Source organism: Prionailurus viverrinus, chromosome D1 (assembly GCF_022837055.1).
Source record: "Prionailurus viverrinus isolate Anna chromosome D1, UM_Priviv_1.0, whole genome shotgun sequence".
Classification (NCBI taxonomy): domain Eukaryota; kingdom Metazoa; phylum Chordata; class Mammalia; order Carnivora; family Felidae; genus Prionailurus; species Prionailurus viverrinus.
The window spans coordinates 62127751-62154091 of record NC_062570.1 but is presented as its reverse complement, the minus strand read 5'-3'; the positions used below and the strand labels follow the sequence as shown (position 1 = coordinate 62154091).

General features: G+C 43.7%; 2 protein-coding genes across 2 annotated transcripts; both read right to left on the bottom strand.

Annotated features, from left to right (window-relative positions):
- Positions 1-3641: 3641 nt before the first annotated feature.
- On the bottom strand, positions 3642-4580 carry LOC125176944 (olfactory receptor 51I2). The gene has a single exon (XM_047878884.1). It carries the CDS (start codon positions 4578-4580, stop codon positions 3642-3644), a length of 939 nt encoding a protein of 312 aa, XP_047734840.1.
- Positions 4581-19090: 14510 nt separating this feature from the next.
- On the bottom strand, positions 19091-20029 carry LOC125176929 (olfactory receptor 51I2-like). Its single transcript, XM_047878865.1, has one exon. It carries the CDS (start codon positions 20027-20029, stop codon positions 19091-19093), a length of 939 nt encoding a protein of 312 aa, XP_047734821.1.
- Between the last annotated feature and the right edge of the window lie 6312 nt (positions 20030-26341).

The following is a 26341-nucleotide window of genomic DNA, read 5'->3' as shown; positions in this document are numbered from 1 at the left end:
TCAGCAAGACATGACTATCTCAAGATCATTTCCTTGGGGCTGCGTTAGGGAGAGGGAAGACAAACTCTATGCACATTCCAAGGACAGGGTCAGGGGTGAGGAGCCCCCACTGCTGGGGTCCAGCTCTTGGGTCAACCAGCAGTCACGACTTCTCCATGACCTTCCCAACAGACATTCGTGTTCAGGTGCTGCTTGATAAGAGGTCCTCCTCTTCCCCTGCATGGGGTAATTGCTCAGCAGGGACCCAATTACTTGTTTGAAGTTGGGAAGATAGTAATTCACAAAGTGACTGCTGACTTCATGACCTGTTCGTTGTTTCTATGAAACTTGAGCCCTCTTCAGGGCACACACCCCACTGAGCTGTCTGGAGGGCATTCCTGTGCTCAGTGCACAGCCACCAACACATGGATCCCCTCTTTCCTGAACATGAAACAGAGTGTTGCAGGGTCCTGAGTCCACCCTGCATCAGCACGGTGGGAAAATGTGTGCAGCTGACCAAAGAGGGTCGGATATTCTCCTGACGAGGCAATGCCCTTACTGGGGAGAACCATAACCCAGAAGAAAGATCATCTGTACCCCTGATTCTGGGGAAGAGCGCTACTCATCCTGCTGAATCACAACAGCAGCAGCAAAGCTGTCCCATCCTAGCAGAACTGATCAAGTGTGGAGATGGCTTCCTGGAGGTTGGGTGAACCTCAGTGGGACTGAGAAAGTGGGGCTGATGGTCAGCTATGCCCAGGGGCCTGGTCATAACCCTCTGCTACCCTGCTCTCATTTCTGAGGGTTCTCCCACTTCCTGGGCTCACACAGAAATTAATTGCATGGAAGGCCACACAACATAGAGGTGTGTTTTCTCAATTCTGCGTCACATTCTAGTTGTATTGATTTTACTGTGAGTCTTACTATGAGGCATGGGGGTCAGGAATCCTACCCTACTGTAAGTCTTGTTCTAGTTCCATCTCTTTATTGACCCACCCAATGCAGGCCCTGGAGGATGAACTATGCACCCCTGACAGGCAATGCAAAAGCATGACCTTTATTACTCAGACATTTTCCCCCACAAACCTCAGTATTGTTCCCCTGCAAACTTAGCTGAGCCAAGTTCAGTATGTAGTTTTCTTAGATAACCTAATTTTCTTTTTTCTTTTTCTTTTTTTTTAACTCACACTTGTTTTCTTTTTTCATGTTTATTCATTTTTGAGAAAGATAGAGACAGAGTGTGAATGGGGGAGGAGCAGAAAGAGAGGGAGACACAGAATCGAAGCAGGCTCCAGGCTTCAAGCTGCCAGCACAGAGCCCGAGGTGAGGCTCGAATCCATGGACTGCGATGTCACGACACCTGAGCCGAAGTCAGACGCTTAACCTACTGAGCCATCCAGGTGCCCCGTGACCTAATTTTCTAAGGCAGAACTAAGGGGCATATAATAAAAGAAGTGTAAAATATTCTTTTCTCTTTTCAGTTGGCCAAATCCAGGTATTTTCCCATGTCAATAGGGAAAAAGGTTGAGTTTAAAGAAAAGCTTGTTAAATAAAGAAAGACAAGAGAAAGTTTCCATTTTAGCAAAAAGCAGGGCTTAATCTCCACCGTCTGGGGACGGAAGACACAGTAGTAGCCCTAAGTTCTTCCGAAGTACTTCATAAGAGGAGGAGAAATATAGGAATGTTTCTTCCTTATCCCCTGTAAACAAGCCACATTGGTAACTGAAAATGAAGAAAGAAGGGAGGAAATAAAGTGGAGAGGAGCCAGCGGCACGTATAGGAGGCTCCTATTCCAGTGCTCCTTGTCCTTTCTTCTTTCTACCCTTGACTGTCAATGTTAGGCCTGTAGTGAAAAGGTCGTCTTCTTCTTCTCCCTGGGGTTGGAATCAGAGAACGTTTTCCTCATTTTCATATATAGAAGGGTCCCCAACCCTTGCCTTTGCACCTATGTAATAATTTAATCTGACTCTCAAGGCATAATAAATTACTACTCTTATTATTAACTGATGCAATGCTTCTTGTATGAATCAAAAAGCATTATTGGGGTGCCTGGGTGGCTCAGCTAAGCATCTGACTTTTGTTCTCAGCTCAGGTCTTGATCTCAGGGTCATGAGTTCAAGCCCTCCATGGGGTGTGGAGCCTACTTAAGAAAAAATGTATATATATATATTACTTAAACTGACTGAAGACCATAGTCTGACTCATTATTTCCCATTTGAACTCATGCTGAGTTATGTTACAAGGGCACTGACATTATGATTCTCTTATTTCACTTATGGGCATATATGGAACCCGGAATCCCAAATGCTTATATTGTTTCCATTCAGAAATAGTTCCCTCCCTTTGGCACTTGATACTTCACTTTCATATTCCCCTAGGGAGGGGGGGGTGGATGATGGGTATTGAGAAGGGCACCTGTTGGGATGAGCACTGGGTGTTGTATGGAAACCAATTTGACAATAAATTTCATATTAAAAAAAAGAAAACTCTAGATAACTTTATGCTCAGCTGTGCTGGGGTATCTGGCCCAGTTTCCCTTGTGTATAGGTCGATCTCAATAGGGCATCTCCTTTAACTTAGTCTAGATGTAAGCCCAAACCTCACCTGAGAGTACTCTAATTCTGCCAAGGAATTTCTTATTGTATCCTACCTCCCTGGTATCAAGGAAAGAGAATGCAGGAAAGCCGATCTAATAGAAGGTGCAAAATAATTATTTTCTAGTGTCTAAGTCATAAATTCTCTATTGCCTCTCCCAGGGCTTTTTAGCTAGAAATTCTAGAAAGACATGATTTTTGACATCTGTTACCACATCATTATGTAGAAGAAAATTAAAATCCCAAGAAAGGAAGACAAAGAAAAATCATTTTATTAGTACAATGTTGAAAAGAAAAAAGGTCTATGGTTCAGATATTGAACCTCCCTGTGAGAGGATGGTTTAGTGAGCAGATGAAGGAAGCAGAGAAGAATCTGGAGTTTCTTCTAGATGTCAGCTTCTTTCAGCTTTCTGGGGTCATACATCGTATAGCAAGTTCTGACAATACATCAAATTTCACTTTGTGCTTTGAGTGTTTTGAAGCACTCATGAATGTTCAAGGTGACAGTGATGGTGAAGGGAAGGATAACTGTGGTAATGTTAATAGTGAGGCCAACTCGACAGAGGGTGGTCCTTGTTGGGGTTAGACACACAGAGTGGAGATAGACAAGAACTGAGTCTCATCTGAATCACCTATCATCTATATTATTCTGAAAAACTGACTTAATTCTCTACACCTCATGAGATTGTGATGAAAGTTAAATGCATTAAATCACATCAATTTCTTATAGAACCAGACACTTTTAGTGATGACACTCAATTTATTAGTTATTATAATATTGGTAATAGCTCTGTTATTAAAAATGATTCCTAGCTTACATCACTCTTCCTCAGGAAAATGTTATCTAATCACCAACATTCACCTCTCTATGAATGCCACTGAGGTTTGCTGATTGTACTACCATTTCTTTTGTGTTATCTCCACTTTCTGATCTTTTACTTTTCCCACACCACACACATCTATTTTATTATTTGTGATTGAAGATGATGACGGTGATGATGACAATAACACCACGGATGAAGACTTATGGCTACAGTCAATATCAGATATTAAAGGCAAGCGTGAAAGTCATGTTTTCATGCGCCGAAACATACGGACAATGGCTCGGCGGATCTCCTTTGTCTTGGCGCTGTAAATGAGAGGGTTGAGCACAGGAGGTACAAAGAGGTAAACATTGGACATGAGGACATGTACATAGCGTGGGGCATGCTTCCCAAAGCGGTGCACTGTGGAGACCCCAATCATCGGTAGGTAAAACACAAGTACAGCCAAGATATGTGACACGCATGTGTTGAGAACTTTCAGGCGTTCCTCTCGGGAAGCGATGGCCATGACCGAGTGCAGAATGAGCACATAGGAGAGGAAGATAAGAAACACGTCCATGCCAAAGGTGGATACAAGAACAAAGAGTCCATAGATGCTGTTGATAGTGATATCAGCACAGGCCAGCTTCATCATGTCTGGGTGAAGGCAGTAGGAGTGGGAAAGAACATTGGATCTGCAGATAGGCAGCCTCTTGAAGAGGAAGAGAAGGGGAAAGAGGGTGATGAAGCTCCGAGCAGCCACAGCTATGCCTATTCCGGCAATGACTTCATTGGTGAGCACGGCGGCATAGCGCAAGGGATCACAAATGGCCACATAGCGATCAAAGCTCATGGCCAGCAGAATGCCCGACTCCATCATGGAGAAGGAATGAATGAGAAACATCTGAATCAGGCAGGCATCGAAGGCAATGTTGCGGGCATTGAGGCAGAAGGTTCTGAGCACGGTGGGCAGTGTGGCCATGGACATGGCCACGTCACTGAAGGACAGCATGGACAGGAAGTAGTACATGGGCTCATGGAGGCTGGGCTCCACTCGCACGGCCTGCAGGATCACAGTGTTGCCTCCGAGGGCCACAGCATACATGACACAGATGGGCCCTGCTAGCCAGGCGTGAGAGCTCTCTAGACCAGGGATGCCCGTCAGAAGGAAGGAAGCAGGATGAGTGACATTGAACAGTCCCATGGCAGGGCGAGGCCAGGGCACTTTTCAGGATTGGAACCTGGGGACTTCTGAGAGTTGCCCCTACTAGAGGGCAAGAAGCCAGGGAGTAAGACACACAGGGGGTGAAGTCTACACAGTTGGAAACTGATGCCTTCCTGAAATCACTGGTTAGAAGTAAATGTAGGCAAACTTTCTTTCTTCATTTTATGGTCAGCAGGCCCCAGGAAGGGCTAATTTTCCTCTATTTTATGAAGAAAATTAAGACATTGAGAATGCTTCAAAAATATTACTTAGGTACAAAGAAAATTTTCTATATTTCAATTAGTTTTAAGAGCATCATTGAATGCAAATATGTGAAGTATAATCCATAGGTTGTCATTGTAAAGACAACCAGGAAGTAGAGTTACAATAACTCTTGGAAGTATTAAACATTTCCCTGAAAACGGTTAACCAGAGGTGTCTTCGACTAATCACAGCATTTCTGAGAGCTAGTTTGAATGATGATGTGCTATGTGAGAGAGGGGAAGGCTCCATGGGCTATGGAGAAAATTGACCACCTCTGGACACCAGCCTTTTATTGGCAGAAGTGCTCCAAAAGAACAAAACAAAAAGAACAAGAAAACGTTGTGGAAATGCACAAAGGTGTTCCTTATTTTGGAAACATTATTACTTCTCTCTTAAATATTCTATGGTTATGCTACCATTCAGCTTGTGGAAGGGCATTGCACCAAACACCAGGTTTTCACCCCCTTACGTAGTCATATATACTTTCAAAATATCCTTTGTCTCAGAGACACATTCATATACCTTCACAACAGCCTCACCAGGATCCCATTCCTGCTCTTAGAAAGAGCACCTTGCACTTGCACTGCTGTCTCTCACACACTTTCTTTTTTTAATTTTTTAAATGATCACTTATTTTTGAGAGAGAGAGAGAGAGAGAGAGAGAGAGAGAGAGCGCCCACACGATCTGGGGATGGGAAGAGAGAGAGAGGGAGACACAGAATCTGAAGGAGTCAGCACAGAGGCCAATGCAGGACTTGAACTCATGAACGAGGAGATCATGACCTAAGCCGCAGTCAGACACTTAACCGACTGAGCCACCCAGGACCCCCGCACACACTTACTTTTATTACACAGATATACTCTGCTCTTATTCTTGACATTCACAGTCTTGAACATGCATGTGCCCTGTGGTGCTCATACACTCAGTCCACACTGACATATATGCAGATTTTGTATGCACACAACACACAACGTACATGCAGAGTTCGACCATCAACAGCATGTCACTTACATGTGTGTAGACTCCTGTGCCCACATTATTAACCCCTCACAACATAGACGCACCCTCATGTACTCTATTACTCAGCTATTCTACCATGACATGTGTTCCTGACTCCAATCCCAGAGGCTAACCCACCGCCATTTCTCTGTGAGAGTGATTACATTTTGTAACCTCCAGCATTCTGATGTTCTGGAAATTCTTTTACCTCCAGCCCCTCATGATGGATGAAGACAGAGAGGGCTGGAAGACTTTTCATCTGGCAAAACAGTATCAGGCTAAGGCACCCTCCTATAGGAGAAAACTCCGTAAATATTATGTTTCCCCTTCCTCTCTCAAACCTAACAAAGCATGGTCACAGCACAATCTCAGAATCCTTGCTGATCAGGATGGAAGAAAAAGGACCTGAGAGCCCCAGGTATACAAAGGCCATAGAAATTCTTGGATGACCCTTAATTCAGTATTATTACAAGGGGAACATTACAGAGTTTATGGGAAAATTTATAATTTGGATCGTCTTATGGTTCCCAGGAAGTATGCGGCCATTCTCTGTGTTACTGATTACATCCCTTCTGGTCCTAGAATCAGTCTGTGCACACCTGCCTCTCTCCAGACATGTGATGCTTGGGATCCAGGACTGAACAACCCCATTCATCTCTATTTTCCCCCACCTGACTGCAATTATCATTCTTTATAAAAAACTCATGGAAGGAAAAAAAAAAGAAGAGAAGTGAGCAAAGGTGAAAGGAACAGAAAGAGAAGGGAGAAGAAAAAGAAGAAAACAGGCTTCAGTGAGCAGGATTCTGTGCAGGACAGGGCAAAAGCCATTGTGCATTTGGGATCTGAGTTGTAGCATTTGTGGGAAAAAGGCTGCCGGACACTCCAAGAGCACATCCTTTATCATTCCCAGTAGTGGCTCACCTTGTGGGGGGGGGGGGGGGGTCTGGGTGCATGTGAAGAAAAGAAATCAGTGAGAGAAAACCAATCCTTGCTGAGCACATTACAGGCCAGATACCCTGCCAGGAACTTATATCTATGTCACCAGTGAATCTATGACAGAGGTGGAGGCTCTCCCAAGTGAGCCTGCCTCTTAGAGCATGGAAGCAGGTGATAACGCCTCATCTGAGTAAGGATCTGTAAGACTCTCTAATGTCTAGTTCAGTCTTTGAGACCCATTGAGGTGTTGGAGAAGATGCTGAGAAGGAAAACAGAGCACACATTTCTGAGTGTATGGAGATTTCAAAGACACTATCGAACAAAGAGGAAGGCTAAAGGCAGATTCACGTGGCCAACAAGATGCAGAAGTTCTTGTCTCCAATGCGGGACTCCAGTTCCCTTGTCCTGGCTCTGAACTTTCCTTTCTCTGAAGCCACAGAGGGGCCAGAGTGGTTTAGGGGAACAGGCCCTGGAGGGGGTGAGGAGCCCTGGCATTTCCCCTGGATGGGGCTTGTCCTGGCCATGTGGACAAGTTCTCTCTCTAGATCGAGTCTCCTCCCCTTTATCACTGTTTTCCCACATATTATCCTTTATGGCTCTGAAGTCCTTTTACTTTTTACTTTCTAGTCAAAGATAAAATGCCTGTGAAGGTTTGCAACAGAGCTTCAAGAAGGCAAAGACAGGCTGAGAAGGAGTTGGGGGTGAACTGAGAGGCTCTGCTGATGACCAGCATTCGAAATCAAGGGCAGGAATAGAAAAAGATTAGACATGCTTGGCTATGCCAAACCACTATAAAATTTAGAACTAGCTGATTTGACTACACTTTTAATCTCCCAGGTGACTTTTACAGACTTTGTCTCAGAATTCATATGACAAGTACAAATGTTGAACATCTGCACGCTCAGCAGTAGGTTTGATCCGTGTTGTAATTTGTGATCACCTTGCTTCCTGGATTTCTGAAATTTGCCTGTGCCCTGATCCTATTCTCCACCCTGAACTGCTATGATGTTAATGAATCATAGGAACATGGATCCCAAGTTCACTGAATCAGCAACGTGAGCTCTCTGGAGAAACAGTGCGTGACCCAGAGTTAACAAGTTAGTGGCAAAGCTGGAATAGGACCCCCAAGTCCAGGGACTTTGCATCTGATCTGCTCATTCTAAGTTTTTTCTAATGTTTATTATTTATTCCTGAGAGAGAGAGAGAGAGAGAGAGAGAGAGCGCTCAAGAGGGGGAGGAGAGACAGGGAGACAGAATCCGAATGAGGCCCCAGGCTCTGAGATGTCAGTGCAGAGCCTGATTTGGGGCTTGAACTCGCAAGCCGTGAGATCATGACTTGAGCTGAAGTCAGGCACTTAACTGACTGAGCCACCCAGGGACCCCTGCTCTGCTCACTCTAATAAAAAGCTCCCTTCTGGTAGCTTCCTGCACTCTATTCTTCTTTATCTCCCCACCCCTTACCCAGTTTCACCCTTTCTTAGAAGAAACCTCAGAAGAGTCAGCTAGCTACCCACTACTGGGTTGCAGAACTCACCAGAAGCCAAACAGAGGAACATCACCAGGGGAACAACACACACATTCCTCTGTATCTGCTAGAGTGAATTCATGCCTGCTCTTTTTTATCTAATTCTAAGCCTCTGGAGAGAGCAAGTGAGGCTGGCTTTGTGTCTGAACATGCATCGGAAAGAATTTAGTCTCTGGAGAGCCTTAAGGACCAGTGAGAATAAAGCATGGGCTCCTGTATCTGAAAAAGAACTCAGCAATTATTCAGCCAGTCCAATTCTCTACCCAGGGCAAGACACTGTCTGTGAAGGATGGGCAGGTGTGGTAGAGGGGAGTTCATTGTCTTCTAAGGGATCCCAGGATTTTGTAATGTTGACCAAGCCCAACAAGTAATGTATGAGCAGAACATAACCAATTTTGCTTCTCAGACCCCTTTAGTTGCATTGAATCAGGCTAGTTCTTTCTTCCACCATGCATGAAAACTGAGTTTCCTAAGATTTCTGGTCCCCTGCAGATGATAACACAGCCTCTGGTGAGCCCTGTGTGTATTGACAATGCCCAGGCTCACATAATAGTCGAACTTTCCAGGGTTCGGAGTCACCCCATTTCTCTTCTCCCATCCCTCACTCGCTGACCATGGCTTTTAATTTGTTCTTCTGAAAGGAGAGAGAAGGGAAAGTGGATGGTTCATTATTCATGCGTGTTTCATTTAGCTGCTGTCATGTTTAGTAGGTGTGTGAAATGTTTAGCCTTGACCCTTTCATTGTGTTTCATAGATTATCGTGGAACCTCTTTCCATAGTTTACTTCTTCTTCACTTGGTTTAAATTAATGTCTCTTTACTCTGTATGACTGCTTGTGTCTTCCTCCAAATACTCATCACCCCTGTAGAGCCCTATGCTCTGGTGGACTGGAGCTAAGGCAACGCCCTGACAGCTCTCTCTAGCACACAGCTCATCCAGGAAATGGTCAACCTGCCCCTACTGCAACAAATAGTCTCCTCAGAACATCATTAGTCTGTCATGCAAACTCTAAGGATGTAAAAGAGTAGATGTAGAGGCATGAGTCAGGAACCAGTCGGCCATGTTTTTCTTTCTCCAACTTTTGGGGGAACATATGTCTCCTGAGTAGAATCCTTGAGGTATCTCTGTATTGACCCTAGTTAAAATGGGATGTACTTCCCTATCCCTTTCCCTTGGGTGTGGTGTGGGGCTGAAGACTCATTAATTTGCACCAGATCTCTTCAGCAGTCATTATTCAAATCCTCTAATTCACAACTGTTTTTTAGCACTTTAATTAGGGCAGGATTTTTCATCTCACCCATATTACCATCTTGAGCTGGATGACCGTTTGTTTCAGTGTGATGTCCTCTGCATTGTGGCATATTTAGTGGCATCCCTGATCTTCACACAGCAGCTGCTTCACCCCTGAGGGTATGATACCTCACACTGAGGTAATAAGTTACGTCAGTGTAATAAATTACTGGGGGAATAAATTACCCCAGTGGAGAACCACTGAATTCTGAGAAGGAGTTTGAAATGTGGCTAACTGGTTCCCTGATAATTAATTCAAAATTTCCCCATGCGCTTTCATTTAGGATATAGAACCCACTGTGCTCATGTATTAGCCATTTTGAGATATGGAGAAATCATTTTAAATTTCTGCTCCTTGTAAGTGTACAATCTCAAACTCCTGGCAGATTGGAGTTTCTTTCCTCAAAGGGCTATTTTCTGAGCTGTATTTATGCAATTTGGGAGATGCCTATTTTCTTTATCACAACCCTCCCTCTGCAAGGATTGCAGCTGAGTGTGGCCAATGCCTAGTTGTTCCTCTTTCCCACCATCTCTGCCTAATCCTAGACTTATGACATTCTTGAAAAATACATCTTACTGCAGCTGTTGCAGATTCCGAATCACTAACTACTCTCTTTCATGCTTTGTGCTTCCTCATTGTGTTCACATCATTTCCTCTGCATGGAATTCTATCACCTAAACCCTTCCTGCTGAATCCCACAGCTCCAAGATTCCTTATAAGCTTTAGCTGCTCTGTGATTCTTTTCCTAATATATTGACCTTTTTCATTAGAACCCTATGTTCTTTTCATTTCTTCATTGGAGTGTTTTTCAGATACTGCTGAAATGTGTACAACATTAAATATAATTGGACTACCAGTCATATTCATTGCTTTATCCCCAGTACTTAGCCCAGAGTCTGGGTCTTGGTTGTCCTTTAGAATGAATGAATTGAGTAACATTATTGTCAACTTCATAATCACAGAAACCATGTCTTACAGAGTCTGGCACGGCTCTGTGTGATATAGGAAATTGGCAGCTGCTTTTGGGTTGGTGTGTGCCCATGGAGGAACTCTATTCATGACATAGCTAGAGATGTTTCTGTAAAATGGCAGCTATCACCTATAAGCTATGACCGTATCATTTACATATATTGCCATCCACTGATTTTCAAAGTTTCTTTAAAACTTAGAAGTTGACAAATATTTTATGAGATGAGAAATAATATGAGCAGTACAACCAGCCATTTTCAGAATATTACAGCTATTTAGAAAATGTCACCCAATGAATTTGAACATAATTTTGGCCTCAGTCAATTCTTCCCCAATACTTCCTCCTTTATTTTACCTGGAATGTTGCTGGTACTGTCAATCAGGGATATATTCACAATTTCCTAAGGCTATGGTTACAAAACCCACTTTGGGAACTGTGAAGATGGAAGAGGTCTGGCTTCCCTCACCTACCCCTAATATATCCTGGAGGCCTAATAATATCTGTTGAATAAAAGTGAATGAATAAGTGAATTAATCAAACACCATTGTTATGTGTATAGGCTGTGCCTAGACTTGATTAAAGCTTTCAGACACATCAAAAGATGCTCAATATCACTCATCACCTGGTAAATGCAAATAAAAAGCACAAGGAGGTATCACCTCCCACCAGTCAGAGTGGCTGGAACTACATAGTAAAGAAATAGCAAGTGTTGAAAGGACTTGGAGAAAAAGGAACCTTTGTGCACTGTTTGTGGGAAAGCATATTGGTACAGCCACTGTGGAAAACAGCATGAAGATTCCTCCAATATTTAAAATAGAAATCCCATATGATCCTGTAATTCCACTACTGAGTATTTACCCACCCCAGAAAACCTGAAAACACTAATTCTTAAAGATATATGCAACCATATGTTTATTGCAGCAGTATTTTCAGCAGCCAAGATATGGAAGCAATCCAATATCCATTATAATCGAGTGGATGAAGAAGATGTGGTATACACATACAATGGAATGTTACTGAGCCGCAAAAAAAAAGGAGACCTTGCCATTTGCAACAACATGGATGGACTCAAAGGGTATTATGCTAAGTGAAATAAATCAGACAGAGAAAGACAAATCCCATATGATCCTTATATGTGCAATGAAAAAAAAGAAACAAGAGCAGAAACAGACCCATAAACACAGAGAAAAATCTGAAAGTTGCCAGAGGTGAGGCACTAAAGGAAAGACAAAAATAGGTGAAAGGGAGTGAGAGATACAGGTTTCCACTTATTTGTGTCATGCAAATAAAAGGCACAGCATATATGAAATTTATTGACAAATCACATATTAAAAAAAGATAAAAAAAATAAATGATAGGATAAAATTATAAAAAAAAATAAATAAAATAAAATTTAAAAAAGGCACAGCATAGGGAATATAGTCAATTATGTTGTAATAGCACTGGATGGTGAAATATGGGAGCTCTATTTATGGTGAGCATAGCAGAACATATAGATTTGTTGAATCCCTATGTCGTATACCTGAAGCCAATGCAATATTGTGTGTTAGCTATATTCAAATAAAAAATGAACTCTGTCATATTCATTAAGCCCCAGGGATCTAGGGGTTGCCTGATTGAGTGGTCACGCTGAAATTCTCTCACGAGAATGCATTTGGCCCTGCTGGGGCTGTGGTCTCTGAGGACTTGATTAGGTTTAGAAGATGCACTACCAAGCTCGCATGGCTGTTGGCAGGAGGTTTCTTTGAGTTCCTGGCTGGACAGCCCTGTCCATAGGAATGTTCACCACATAGATTTCTCCAGAATGAATGATTTGAACATCAGTCAGTATAATGCCACACTGCTTTCTTTCTTTTATTTTCTACTGTTTTCAATTTAATCTTTGCCTTACACGTGGTCATTTACTCCTCATTCTATTATGTAGAAGCGTCACTGACCCCTCGCTCCTGCAATGGGAGGATAGTGCCCAGGGGCATGGACACCTGTAGCAGGGGAGCTTTGGGGGTGGTGGAGGAATAAAGGTTGAAGCATGGATAGATTGCTGATTATCAGAGTAATTTCCAGGAATTTAAAGAAAGTATGATCCCTGAAAGCTGAGAGGAAAAGAAAGGAGGAAAGTTCCATGGATTAAGTGGTTATATAGCACTTGGTGATCACACTGCTACTCACCTCCTCTTGAGTTTTCTCTTTTTGCCCCTCAATCTCCTTCCCCTCTTCCCGTTACTCTCCTTCCTCTTGCTTATACTCTTCTTTCTTTCAGACCTTTCCATGCTTCTCCTTGATGTCTCACCTTTTCATCTCCTCCCGACCTGTCTGCTGCTCCCCTTTTCCCTCCATATTGTCTCCTACTTCTCCATCTTGACTTTCTTCCTCAGCAACAGCTGTGACAGAAGCAGTTCCTTCTTCTTGACATGAGCAAACCCTATGCTAAAGCTTCCCCTTACCTCCTTGTAACCACATCAGTTGTTCCCATTGTAAAGGACAACAAAAAATAGTGAAACAAACTGCCAATCTGACAATGCCTGATTCTCCTGAAACTTCCTCTGTTTACTCAATCAATACCTGTGAAGCTTTTATGAAGTACCCGCCACTGTGTGAAGCATTGTGGCAAGCCTGAGCATATCAATCGTACCTTCCTAGTTTGGACTTTGTTTTCTTCATCCCGCTTTCATGCTTTGAAGTTTTCTTATTACTTGTTTGTTGCCTGTCATCTATAGTGAAACACAGGCATGATCAGAATGAACCTTGATTACTTTGTTCACAGTTGTGTCCACCTTATTTGAAATACTGTAGGATTCCTGGTAGATGCTCTGTAAGCATTTGTTGAATGGATGAACTTATGATCCTTGCTCTATTTGATGAAAATATTGTGAATGTGTTTCTTGAATAAACATCTGTGAAATTTTGGTTTCTATTTTGTTCAAGTGTTTCTATTTGTGTAATATAACATCTGTTATTCCCACAGTATGCCTTACTTTCTTGATAATAATCTTTCCACACGGACATCAATAATGGATTCACTTGTATTTCCAAATATACCACAAGTCCTCCCAGAGAAGGATCCCAGTGCTCCTGATCAGCACTGTGTCTCCACACCCTAGCCTGGGTCTCAGAATGCAGTATTCAGTACTGAATTTGTATGTATTAGTCATACTCTAACCCAGGAGACAAAAGCCAGGGTCCAGAGATAGTACAGTCAGAATATAACTACATCAGTTCCTTAGAATGAGAAAAAAATAATGTAAAAAATTGTTGGCCAAGTATTAGAGGACCAAAGAGACCAAAAGGGAATGTGAAGGTGTCAATTCCAGAAGTCACTTCTAACTCTGGGTCTGGGGAACAGAAGGAGGGGATGACAGTATTAAATCTGACGAGATTGGAGGAGGAGCCCCTCAGAGCTGAAACTCAGATTTTGAAGAGTGGGTGCTGTTTAGGTGGTTCTGGAGTGTCAAAAGTTCAGAGAAGAAGCCCGTGTGCCTGAGGCTCACTCTTTTGAGATGGGGGTGAGGTTGGCCGGGGGTCTCTCAGGCTTGTTCTGAGGTCTTTTATAGGTCTTGGTAAGACTGGTTCTGGCAACGTGGAAAGTTGCAAAATAGAACCAGTAATGCCACTGGCATTCCTTCCTACCGCAGCCCCCCTCACCCTCATTTACAGATTTGGGGAACGGGTTGGAGAAGGAGAAATGCCATTTACAGAGGCCCAGCCTCATAATCACAAAGAATAGCTTAAAGGGTGAGATGGAGACAGAGGGACAGTAACATAATAACCAGTACAAAAAAAAAAAACACAATGAGCTGAATCCTGGGAATTGTTTATACAGGTTTCAAGAGCTGAGAAACTGACCAGCGGAAGGGAATACAACCTAGAGATTTGCAACAGTAGGAAGCCATCGCCACCTCTGGGTGGGGGAGTCAAAGGTGGTGTTACCAGAGCTGCAGCAAAGTGATCCTGCCCAGCACAAGCTGGAGCCCGGGCGGAGATGCAGACCCAGGCCAGCAACTCTGCTTCAGGCAGGAGAGTGCAGTGAGAGTGATGTGACTCCTGCCTGCCAGTGCTCCCTACACCTGAGCTGTTGCTTCTCAAGCTCCTGAGAAGTGTCCCAGGTGTCATCTGAAACCAACTGCCTTAATTGGAGGGCAAGGAGAGACCAGGAAAGAGGCAGCCACCCCAGATGGTAGGTAGCAGAACTCCTGAGCAAGGGAGCAAAGATAGGAGGTTTGTCTTGGGTGGTGGCAAGCTATTAGATGTCTGCACCGGGCACCAGAACTCGGTTTATATAGAGGACATAACTGGGCTCCGTTGCATACCCTCCTGCTGGTCTCAGCAAGACATGACTATCTCTAGGTCATGTCCTTGGGGCTGTTTCAGCGAGAAGGAAGGCAGATTATGCACATTCCAAGGACAGCATCAGGGGTGAGGAGCTCCCATTGGTGGGGTCCAGCTCTTGGGTCAACCAGCAGCCACGACTTCTCCATGTCCTTCCCAACAGACATTCGTGTTCAGGTGCTGCTTGATAAGAGGTCCTCCTCTTCCCCTGCATGGGGTAATTGCTCAGCAGGGACCCAATTACTTGTTTGAAGTTGGGAAGATAGTAATTCACAAAGTGACTGCTGACTTCATGACCTGTTCGTTGTTTCTATGAAACTTGAGCCCTCTTCAGGGCACACACCCCACTGAGCTGTCTGGAGGGCATTCCTGTGCTCAGTGCACAGCCACCAACACATGGATCCCCTCTTTCCTGAACATGAAACAGAGTGTTGCAGGGTCCTGAGTCCACCCTGCATCAGCACGGTGGGAAAATGTGTGCAGCTGACCAAAGAGGGTCGGATATTCTCCTGACGAGGCAATGCCCTTGCTGGGGAGAACCGTAACCCAGAAGAAAGATCGTCTGTACCCCTGATTCTGGGGAAGAGCACTACTCATCCTGCTGAATCACAACAGCAGCAGCAAAGCTGTCCCATCCTAGCAGAACTGATCAAGTGTGGAAATGGCTTCCTGGAGGTGGGGTGAACCTCAGTGGGACTGAGAAAGTGGGGCTGATGGTCAGCCATGCCCAGGGGCCTGGTCATAGCCCTCTGCTACCCTGCTCTCATTTCTGAAGGTTCTCCCACTTCCTGGGCTCACACAGAAATTAATTGCATGGAAGGCCACACAACGTGGAGGTGTGTTTTCTCAATTCTGCATCACATTCTAGTTGTATTGAGTTTACTGTGAGTCTTACTATGAGGCATGGGGGTCAGGAATCCTATCCTATCATAAAGTTCGTTCTAATTTATTCTCTCTGTCTCTTCACTGACCTGATATGATTTGAAGGTTTGTGCTTGAGAGTTAATGGCCAAGAAAGGATTCTTGAGACATTTTGGGTGCAAAAAGGTGATTTTTATTAAAGCATGGGGACAGGACCTGTGAGCAGAAAGAGCTGCACTGGGAATGTGAGGAGTGACTGATTGTATACTTCTAAGTTGGTGGAAGGAGGGTGGGTAGAGATAAAGTAAGTTTCTAAAGAATTTTAAAGCAAGACTTTGAGGACCTTGCAGGGCTAGATGCTGTTTAGATATGGTTACCTTTAGGGGCACCTGGGTGTCTCAGTCAGTTGAACATCTGACTTCGGCTCAGGTCATGATCTTGCTGTTCATGAGTTCAAGCTCCGCATCGGGATCCCTGCTGTCAGCACAAAGCCTGCTTTGGATTCTCTGTCCCCCTCTCTCTCTGCCCCTCCCCTCCTTGTGTTCTCCCCCAAAATAAATAAATATTTAAAAAAAGGATAATGTTACCTTCAGTCTTTAATAAAACATAAACATTAAGGCACTCAGGCAGCCATGAGTTCCTTGAGGAAGGTCATGGTCTGCATGTTTCAGCTACGTATCAGTGGGCTGCAAGCTGTAAAGAGGTTTAATTTCAGCTACATTTCTCTTGCCTTTGTTTTCCTCATCTGACCTACCCCACACAGGCCCTGGAGGATGAGATACGAGCCGCTGACAGGCAATGCCAATTTATACCACAGGGTGGGAGACACTAGGGTCCTTGTCTCACTGAGTCCAGGAATGAATCTCCCGGACAGCCACGACTGAGCAAAGCGGTAGTTTATTGAGTGAAAATAACAAAGTTCTCAAGAGTGAGAGGGGTCCTGACTGGGCTGTCACCAGGGATTTTTATCCCTGACTCTTTATTGGGACCTTATCAAGAACTGTTTGTGAGAGTCCATCCATGGTGCCTAACATAGGCAGGTCTGGAATGCGTTGATCCTTTTTTGCCCCCAAACCCTGCCACTGCTACAGTCAGCCTCCCTGAGGGTCCCCTATCTACCCCTGCTTACTGCTAACCCTTTCCCTGATCGGCATGACCTTTGTTACTCAGAGATTAGCCCGCCATACACACACACACACACACACACACACACACACACACACAGTTCAATATTGTCCCCACCCAAACTTAGCTGAACCATGATTAGTGTTTATTTCTAAGGTGAGTTAATTTTTGAGGTGGACTTTAAGGGCCTAAACCAAAATAAATATAAAATGCTCTCTGTTCCTTATTACTTGGCCAAAATCCAGGTATTTCCCCATTTCAATAGGGAAAAATGTTGAGTTAAAAAAAAAAAGCTTGTTATGAAGAAAGAGGCAAAGAGAGTTTCTATGTAAACCAGAAAACTGGGCTTGTTTTTGGCCTTCTCAGGATAAAAGACTCAGGAGTGCCTCTATGTTATGGCACCTGCCTCATACGAGGAAGAGAAACCTAAAAGTACGTTTTCTCTATCCCCTCAGACAGGCCGCTTTTCTAATTGATGATGGAGAAAGAAGGGAGGAAATTAAGTGGAGAGGAGCCAGCAGCACTTTGAGGAGACTCCTATTCCAGTGCTCCCTGTCCTTTCTCCTTTATACCCTGGGCTGTCAATGTCAGGTCTGTGGTCATAGGGACTGTCTTCCCCTCTCTCCCCAGGATGGGAATCAATGACAATTTCCCCAAGTCTTGTTTTTTATTTGTAAATTCTCTCAACACTGCGCTCAGGGCATTACAAATTGTTACTATTATTATTTGATTTGGCAATATAGAGCTTTTTGCAAAAATCAATAAGGTCACCATTTAAACTGACAGAAGACCACAGTCTGACTCAATATTTTCCATTTGAAAACATGCTGAGCATTGGTGGTCAGTCACGCTTGTAAATTAGCTTATTTAGTGGATAAGAGCACTTACGTTAGGAGTCCTGTATTTCACTTATGGGCATATATGGAAACCGGGATCCCAAATACTTAAAATGTTTCCATTCAGAAATGGGTCCCTCCCTCTGGCACCTGATACTTCTCCTTCATATTCCTTCAGGAGAGCTTCACAGAGAGAAAACTCTGGATAACTTTATGCTCAGCTGCGCTGAGGTCTCTAACCCAATATTTCTGGTGAGTAGGTCAGTCTCCACAGGGCACCTCCTTTAATTTAGTCTAGATGTAAACACATACATCATCTGAGAGCAATCAAGTATGGCCAAGGAGTTTCCCTGCTATCAAGGAAAGAGTGTGAAGAAAACCATTTTAACAGAAGGTCGAAAATAATTATTTTATAAGATCTAAACCATAAATTCTCTATTCTGCCTTTCCTAAGCCCTTGTAGCTAGAAATCCTAGAAAGGCATAATTTTTGACATGTCTTAGCTCATAGTGTGGGAAACAATTACAATCTCAGGAAAGAAAATGAAGAGAAATCATGCACTTACTTAGTCCAATGTCCAAAAGTACAAGGATCTATGGTTCAGATATTGAATATTGTTTTCCCTGTGGGAGGACAGATTGGTGACCAGATGAAGGACACAGAGAAGATATGGAGTTTCTTCTAGACTCAGCTTTGAGCAGTTCCCCTGAGTCCCATTTGTTCATATATCTTATGGCAGGTTCTGACCGTTCATCAAATTTCACTTGGTGAATTTGAAACAGTGGAGGTGAAGGGAAGGACAACAGTGGTAATGTTAGCAGTCAGACCAACTCGACAGAGAGACAGTATTGGTAGGGGTTAGAATACTCAGAGTGGAGACAGACAAGGACTGAGTCTCATCTGGGTCACCTATCACCTGTGTTACTCTGAAAAACAAACTTAATTCTTTACACCTCATGAGATTGTTGGGAAGGTAACATGAATTAATGAACATTAGTAATTTCTAACAGATACTGGCATTTTTAAAGTCTTAATGTATTAATTATTACTACATCAATAAGAGATTTTTTGTGTGGGAAATGAATAGTTTAGATGGATCTTCCTTTCAAGTTTTGTCATATCATTCAAGTGTCCCCGATTTTCACCTTTCTGTGAATGCCATCGAGTATATTGTGAATATACTTTCATATGTTTTATGTACAAATTGTGTAGCTCCATGTCCTGATCTTTTACTTTCCCCCACCACACAGTCTGTCTCATTGTTCGTGATATGAAGATGATGATGATGGCAATGGTGATGATGATGATGACAATGACACCACGGATGAAGACTTATGGCTACAGTCAACATCAGATATTAAAGGCAAGCGTGAAAGTCATGTTTTCATGCACCGAAACATACGGACAATGGCTCGGCGGATCTCCTTTGTCTTGGCGCTGTAAATGAGAGGGTTGAGCACAGGAGGTACAAAGAGGTAAACATTGGACATGAGGACATGTACATAGCGTGGGGCATGCTTTCCAAAGCGGTGCACTGTGGAGACCCCAATCATCGGTACGTAAAACACAAGTACAGCCAAGATATGTGACACGCATGTGTTGAGAACTTTCAGGCGTTCCTCTCGGGAAGCGATGGCCATGACCGAGTGCAGAATGAGCACATAGGAGAGGAAGATAAGAAACATGTCCATGCCAAAGGTAGATACAAGAACAAAGAATCCATAGATGCTGTTGATAGTGATATCAGCACAGGCCAGCTTCATCATGTCTGGGTGAAGGCAGTAGGAGTGGGAAAGAACATTGGATCTGCAGATAGGCAGCCTCTTGAAGAGGAAGAGAAGGGGAAGGAGGATGATGAAGCTCCGAGAAGCCACAGCTATGCCTATTCTGGCAATGACTTCATTGGTGAGCACGGCAGCATAGCGCAAGGGATCACAAATGGCCACATAGCGGTCAAAGCTCATGGCCAGCAGAATGCCCGACTCCATCATGGAGAAGGAATGAATGAGAAACATCTGAATCAGGCAGGCATCGAAGGCAATGTTGCGGGCATTGAGGCAGAAGGTTCTGAGCACGGTGGGCAGTGTGGCCATGGACATGGCCACGTCACTGAAGGACAGCATGGACAGGAAGTAGTACATGGGCTCATGGAGGCTGGGCTCCACTCGCACGGCCTGCAGGATCACAGTGTTGCCTCCGAGGGCCACAGCATACATGACACAGAGGGGCCCTGCTAGCCAGGCGTGAGAGCTCTCCAGACCAGGGATGCCGGTCAGGAGGAAGGAAGCAGGATGAGTGACATTGAACAGTCCCATGGTGGGGGGGAGGCCAGGGCACTTTTCAGGATTGGAACTTGGGGACTTCTGAGAGTTGCCCCTACTAGAGGGTAAGAAGCCAGGGAGTAAGTCACACAGGGGGTGAAGTCTACACAGGTGGAAACTGATGCCTTCCTGAAATCATTGGTTAGGGGAAAACACAGGCATTCTTCTTTTCTTCATATTGTAGGATCATCAGGCTATAGGCTTGGCTAATAACCTTCTGTTTTATAAATGAAGGAAAACATTGGTAAAGCTTCACAAATATCAACTAGGTACAAAGTAAACATTTGAGTCATGTTATATTAAGCAATATTATCTACCATTTTAAGGTGTCCCTGAAGTAACTTTGACTAGAAATATGTTAAGTGCAATTCATAGGTAGTTATTATAAAGGGCACTGGCAGTTTGAGTTATCAATAACTCACGCTATTAACCCCTCACCACATAGAAAGCCTCATGTACTGCATTGCTCAGCTTTTGTATAATGACACATGACTGACTGTGTTCTACAGGTTAAGCCACAATGATTTCTTTGTGAGAGTGTTTACATATTGAATTCTCCTGTCATTCTGATATTTTGGAAACCCTGTCATGTTCATTCCCTCATGATGGATGAAGACAGTGACGGCCAAAAGGCTTTTTGTCTGACAAAACTGTTTCAGGTTCAGGCACCCATCTTTGGGAGAAGAACTCCAGAAATATTTTCCCTTCCTCTTTCCTCTGCCAAACCTAACAAAGCAAGGCCACAGCATCTTAGATTCCTGGCTGATTAGGGTGGAGGAGCTTGGAGACCCAGGTATCTGAAGGCCACAGAAATGGTCCAATGAGGACTATGCCACATTATCACTCAGAATATTCCTGGAATTTTGGGAGTAGTATATGGCTCAGATTGCCTTGTGATTCTCAAGAAGTCAGTGGCCACTTCTCTGTGTGACTGCTTGGATCCCTTTGTGTCCTAGAGCCGAGTCTGTGCACACCTATCTTACTCCAGACACGTGACAGTTCAGATCTATGAATGAACCACCCCATTCACCTCTTTTTTCTCCCACCTGACTACAATTACCATTTTTCATACAACCCTCCTTGAAGAAATTTGGGGTAAAAAAAAAGAGGAGTGAGCAAAAGTGAAAGGAACAGAAAGAGAAGGCAGAAGAAAACAGGCTTCAGTGAGCAGGATTCTGTGCAGGACAGGGCGAAAGCCATCGTGCGTGTAGGGATCTGAGTTATAGCATTTGTGGGAAAAAGGCTGCCGGACACCCCAGGAGCACATCCTTTATCATTCCCAGTAGTGGCTCACCTTGGGGGGGGGGGGTCTGGGTGCATGTGAAGAAAAGAAATCAGTGAGAGAAAACCAATCCTTGCTGAGCACATTACGTGCCAGATACCCTGCCAGGAACTTATATCTATGTCACCAGTGAATCTATGACAGAGGTGGAGGCTCCCCCAAGTGAGCCTGCCTCTTAGAGCATGGAAGCAGGTGATAACGCCTCATCTGAGTAAGGATCTGTAAGACTCTCTAATGTCTAGTTCAGTATTTGAGACCCATTGAGGTGTTGGAGAAGATGCTGAGAAGGAAAACAGAGCACACATTTCTGCATGGAGATTTCAGACACTATCGGACAAAGAGAAGGGCTAAAAGCAGATTCACGTGGCCAACAAGATGTAGTTCTTGTCTCCAATGCGGGACTCCAGTTCCCTTGTCCTGGCTCTGAACTTTCCTTTCTCTGAAGCCACAGAGGGGCCAGAGTGGTTTAGGGGAACAGGCCCTGGAGGGGGTGAGGAGCCCTGGCATTTCCCCTGGATGGGGCTTGTCCTGGCCGTGTGGGCTTGGGAAGCTCAAGTTCTCTGTCTAGATCGAGTCTCTTCCCCTTTATCACTGTTTTCCCACATATTATCCTTTATGGCTCTGAAGTCCTTTTACTTTTTACTTTCTAGTCAAAGAGAGAATGCCTGTGAAGGTTTGCTACAGAGCTTCAAGAAGGCAAAGACAGGCTGAGAAGGAGTTGGGGGTGAACTGAGAGGCTCTGCTGATGACCAGCATTTGGAATCAAGGGCAGGAATAGAAAAAGATTAGACATGCTTGGCTATGCCAAACCGCTATAAAATTTAGAACTAGCTGATTTGTCTACACTTTTAATCTCCCAGGTGACTTTTACAGACTTTGTCTCAGAATTCATATGACAAGTACAAACGTTGAACATCTGCACGCTCAGCAGTGGGTTTGATCCGTGTTGTAATTTGTGATCACCTTGCTTCCTGGATTTCTGAAATTTGCCTGTGCCCTGATCCTATTCTCCACCCTGAACTGCTATGATGTTAATGAATCATAGGAACATGGATCCCAAGTTCACTGAATCAGCAACGTGAGCTCTCTGGAGAAACAGTGCGTGACCCAGGGTTAACAAGTTAGTGGCAAAGCTGGAATAGGACCCCCAAGTCCAGGGACTTTGCATCTGATCTGCTCATTCTAAGTTTTTTTTTAATGTTTATTATTTATTCCTGAGGGAGAGAGAGAGAGAGAGAGAGAGAGAGCTCAAGTGGGGGCAGAGAGACAGGGAGACAGAATCCGAATGAGGCCCCAGGCTCTGAGATGTCAGTGCAGAGCCCGATTTGGGGCTTGGACTTGCAAGCCGTGAGATCATGACTTGAGCTGAAGTCAGGCACTTAACTGACTGAGCCACCCAGGGACCCCTGCTCTGCTCACTCTAATAAAAAGCTCCCTTCTGGTAGCTTCCTGCACTCTATTCTTCTTTATCTCCCCACCCCTTACCCAGTTTCACCCTTTCTTAGAAGAAACCTCAAAAGAGTCAGCTAGCTACCCACTACTGGGTTGCAGAACTCACCAGAAGCCAAACAGAGGAACGTCACCAGGGGAACAAGACACACACTCCTCTGTATCTGCTAGAGTGAATTCATGCCTGCTCTTTTTTATCTTATTCTAAGCCTCTGGAGAGAGCAAGTGAGGCTGGCTTTGTGTCTGAACATGCATCGGAAAGAATTTAGTCTCTGGAGAGCCTTAAAGACTAGTGAGAATAAAGCATGGGCTCCTGTATCTGAAAAAGAACTCAGCAATTATTCAGCCAGTCCAATAAGACACTGTCTGTGAAGGATGGGCAGGTATGTTAGAGAGGAGTTCATTGTCTTCTAAGGGATCCCAGGATTTTGTAATGTTGACCAAGCCCAACAAGTAATGTATGAGCAGAACATAACCAATTTTGCTTCTCAGACCCCTTTAGTTGCATTGAATCAGGCTAGTTCTTTCTTCCACCATGCATGAAAACTGAGTTTCCTAAGATTTCTGGTCCCCTGCAGATGATAACACAGCCTCTGGTGAGCCCTGTGTGTATTGACAATGCCCAGGCTCACATAATAGTCGAACTTTCCAGGGTTCGGAGTCACCCCATTTCTCTTCTCCCATCCCTCACTCGCTGACCATGGCTTTTAATTTGTTCTTCTGAAAGGAGAGAGAAGGGAAAGTGGATGGTTCATTATTCATGCGTGTTTCATTTAGCTGCTGTCATGTTTAGTAGGTGTGTGAAATGTTTAGCCTTGACCCTTTCATTGTGTTTCATAGATTATCGTGGAACCTCTTTCCATAGTTTACTTCTTCTTCACTTGGTTTAAATTAATGTCTCTTTACTCTGTATGACTGCTTGTGTCTTCCTCCAAATACTCATCACCCCTGTAGAGCCCTATGCTCTGGTGGACTGGAGCTAAGGCAACGCCCTGACAGCTCTCTCTAGCACACAGCTCATCCAGGAAATGGTCAACCTGCCCCTACTGCAACAAATAGTCTCCTCAGAACATCATTAGTCTGTCATGCAAACTCTAAGGATGTAAAAGAGTAGATGTAGAGGCATGAGTCAGGAACCAGTCGGCCATGTTTTTCTTTCTCCAACTTTTGGGGGAACATATGTCTCCTGAGTAGAATCCTTGAGGTATCTCTGTATTGACCCTAGTTAAAATGGGATGTACTTCCCTATCCCTTTCCCTTGGGTGTGGTGTGGGGCTGAAGACTCATTAATTTGCACCAGATCTCTTCAGCAGTCATTATTCAAATCCTCTAATTCACAACTGTTTTTTAGCACTTTAATTAGGGCAGGATTTTTCATCTCACCCATATTACCATCTTGAGCTGGATGACCGTTTGTTTCAGTGTGATGTCCTCTGCATTGTGGCATATTTAGTGGCATCCCTGATCTTCACACAGCAGCTGCTTCACCCCTGAGGGTATGATACCTCACACTGATGTATGATGCCCCTGAGGGAATAAATTACCCCAGTGGAGAACCACTGAATTCTGAGAAGGAGTTTGAAATGTGGCTAACTGGTTCCCTGATAATTAATTCAAAATTTCCCCATGCGCTTTCATTTAGGATATAGAACCCACTGTGCTCATGTATTAGCCATTTTGAGATATGGAGAAATCATTTTAAATTTCTGCTCCTTGTAAGTGTACAATCTCAAACTCCTGGCAGATTGGAGTTTCTTTCCTCAAAGGGCTATTTTCTGAGCTGTATTTATGCAATTTGGGAGATGCCTATTTTCTTTATCACAACCCTCCCTCTGCAAGGATTGCAGCTGAGTGGGACCAATGCCCTAATTGTTCCTCTTTCCCGCCATCTCTGCCTACTCCTAGACTTATGACATTTTTCAGAAAAAGTTGTTACCGCACCCTGCTGCAGATTGTGAATCACTAACTACTCTCTTTCATGCTTTGTGCTTCTGTCATTGTGGCCACATCATTTCCTCTGCACGGAAATCTACCATCTAAACCCTTCCTGCTGAATCCCACAGCTCCAAGATTCCTTATAAGCTTTAGCTGCTCTGTGATTCTTTTCCTAATGCATTGACCTTTTTCATAAGAACCCTAGGTTCTTTTCATTTCTTCAGTAGATCATCAGATACTGCTGAAATGTTTACAACCTAAACATATTTGCATTCCTAGCTTTAATCATTGCTTTATCCCCAGTACATAGACCAGTGTTTGGGTCTTGGTTGTCCATTAGAATGAATGAATGAGTAACATTATTGTCAGCTTCATAATCACAGAGAGCATGTCTTATAGGGTCTGGCATGGCTCTCTGTGTTATAGCAAGTTGGCAGTGCTTTTGGGTTGGAGTGTGCCCATGGAGGAACTCTATTCATGACATAGCTATAGATGTTTCCATAAATTAGCAGTTGTCACATGTAGTCTCAGTTGATATCATATCCATTTATCATCATTTACTCATTTTCAAATTTTCTTTAAAACTCAGAACTTGAGCAGTATTTTCTGAGATGAAATATAATATAGGCAGTGCAACCAGCTGTTTTCAGAATAGTACACAGGATTTGGAATCTTTCACCCAAAGATTTCAAACCTTGCTCTGGCTAACCACTTAGCCAGAAGTAATTTTTGCCAATTACTTCCTTTTCCTTTATTATACCTGGAATGTTTCTGGTATTGTCAATGAGGGGATTTGTTCACAATTTTGTCAGGCTGTCACCACAAAACTCTCTTTAGGGTCTATGAAGAAGGAAGGAGTCTGGTTGTCATTTCCCTCTACTATATCTTGGGGGATCAATAATATTTGTTCAATAAAATGCGAAACAATAAATCAATTAGCCGAAGACCACTGTTATGTGTTTAGTCTATACCTATACTTGAATACATCTTTCACAGTCTGGAATAGGAATTCTGCATCCATATTAGTGTCAATTATATAAAAGATTACCAAAATACCCTCAGCGTATTAAAATAACAAACAATCCCTATGTCATTAAGTTATGAACTCAATGTGGCAATGAAACACATCACATTTGTTCAACATCACTAAGCATTAGGTTATTGCAAATCAAAACCACAGGAAAATATCACTTTACACCTACCAGATGCCTAGAATTAAAACGTCAAGAAATAGAAAGTATTGGTAATGATGGGGAGAGAAAGGAAGCCTTGTGCACTGTAGGTGGAAATATAAATCAGTACAGCCACTGTGGAAAACAGCATGAAGTTCTTCCAAAAATCTAAAATAGAAATACCATATGATCCAGTAATTCCACTACTGTTTACAAAAAACAAAACAAAACAAACCCAAACACTCATTTTTAAAGCTACATGCATTCCTACATTATCTGCATTATTTAAAATAGCCTGTGGGTCACCTGTGTGGCTCAGTCAGTTGAGTGGACTGTGTTTCAGCTTAGGTCATAATCTCACGGGTAATAAGATTGAGCCCCACATCAGGCTCCATGCTGACAGAACGGAGCCTGCTTGGGATTCTCTCTCTCCCTCTGTCTATTATCCCTCACCAGTGCGCATGTGCA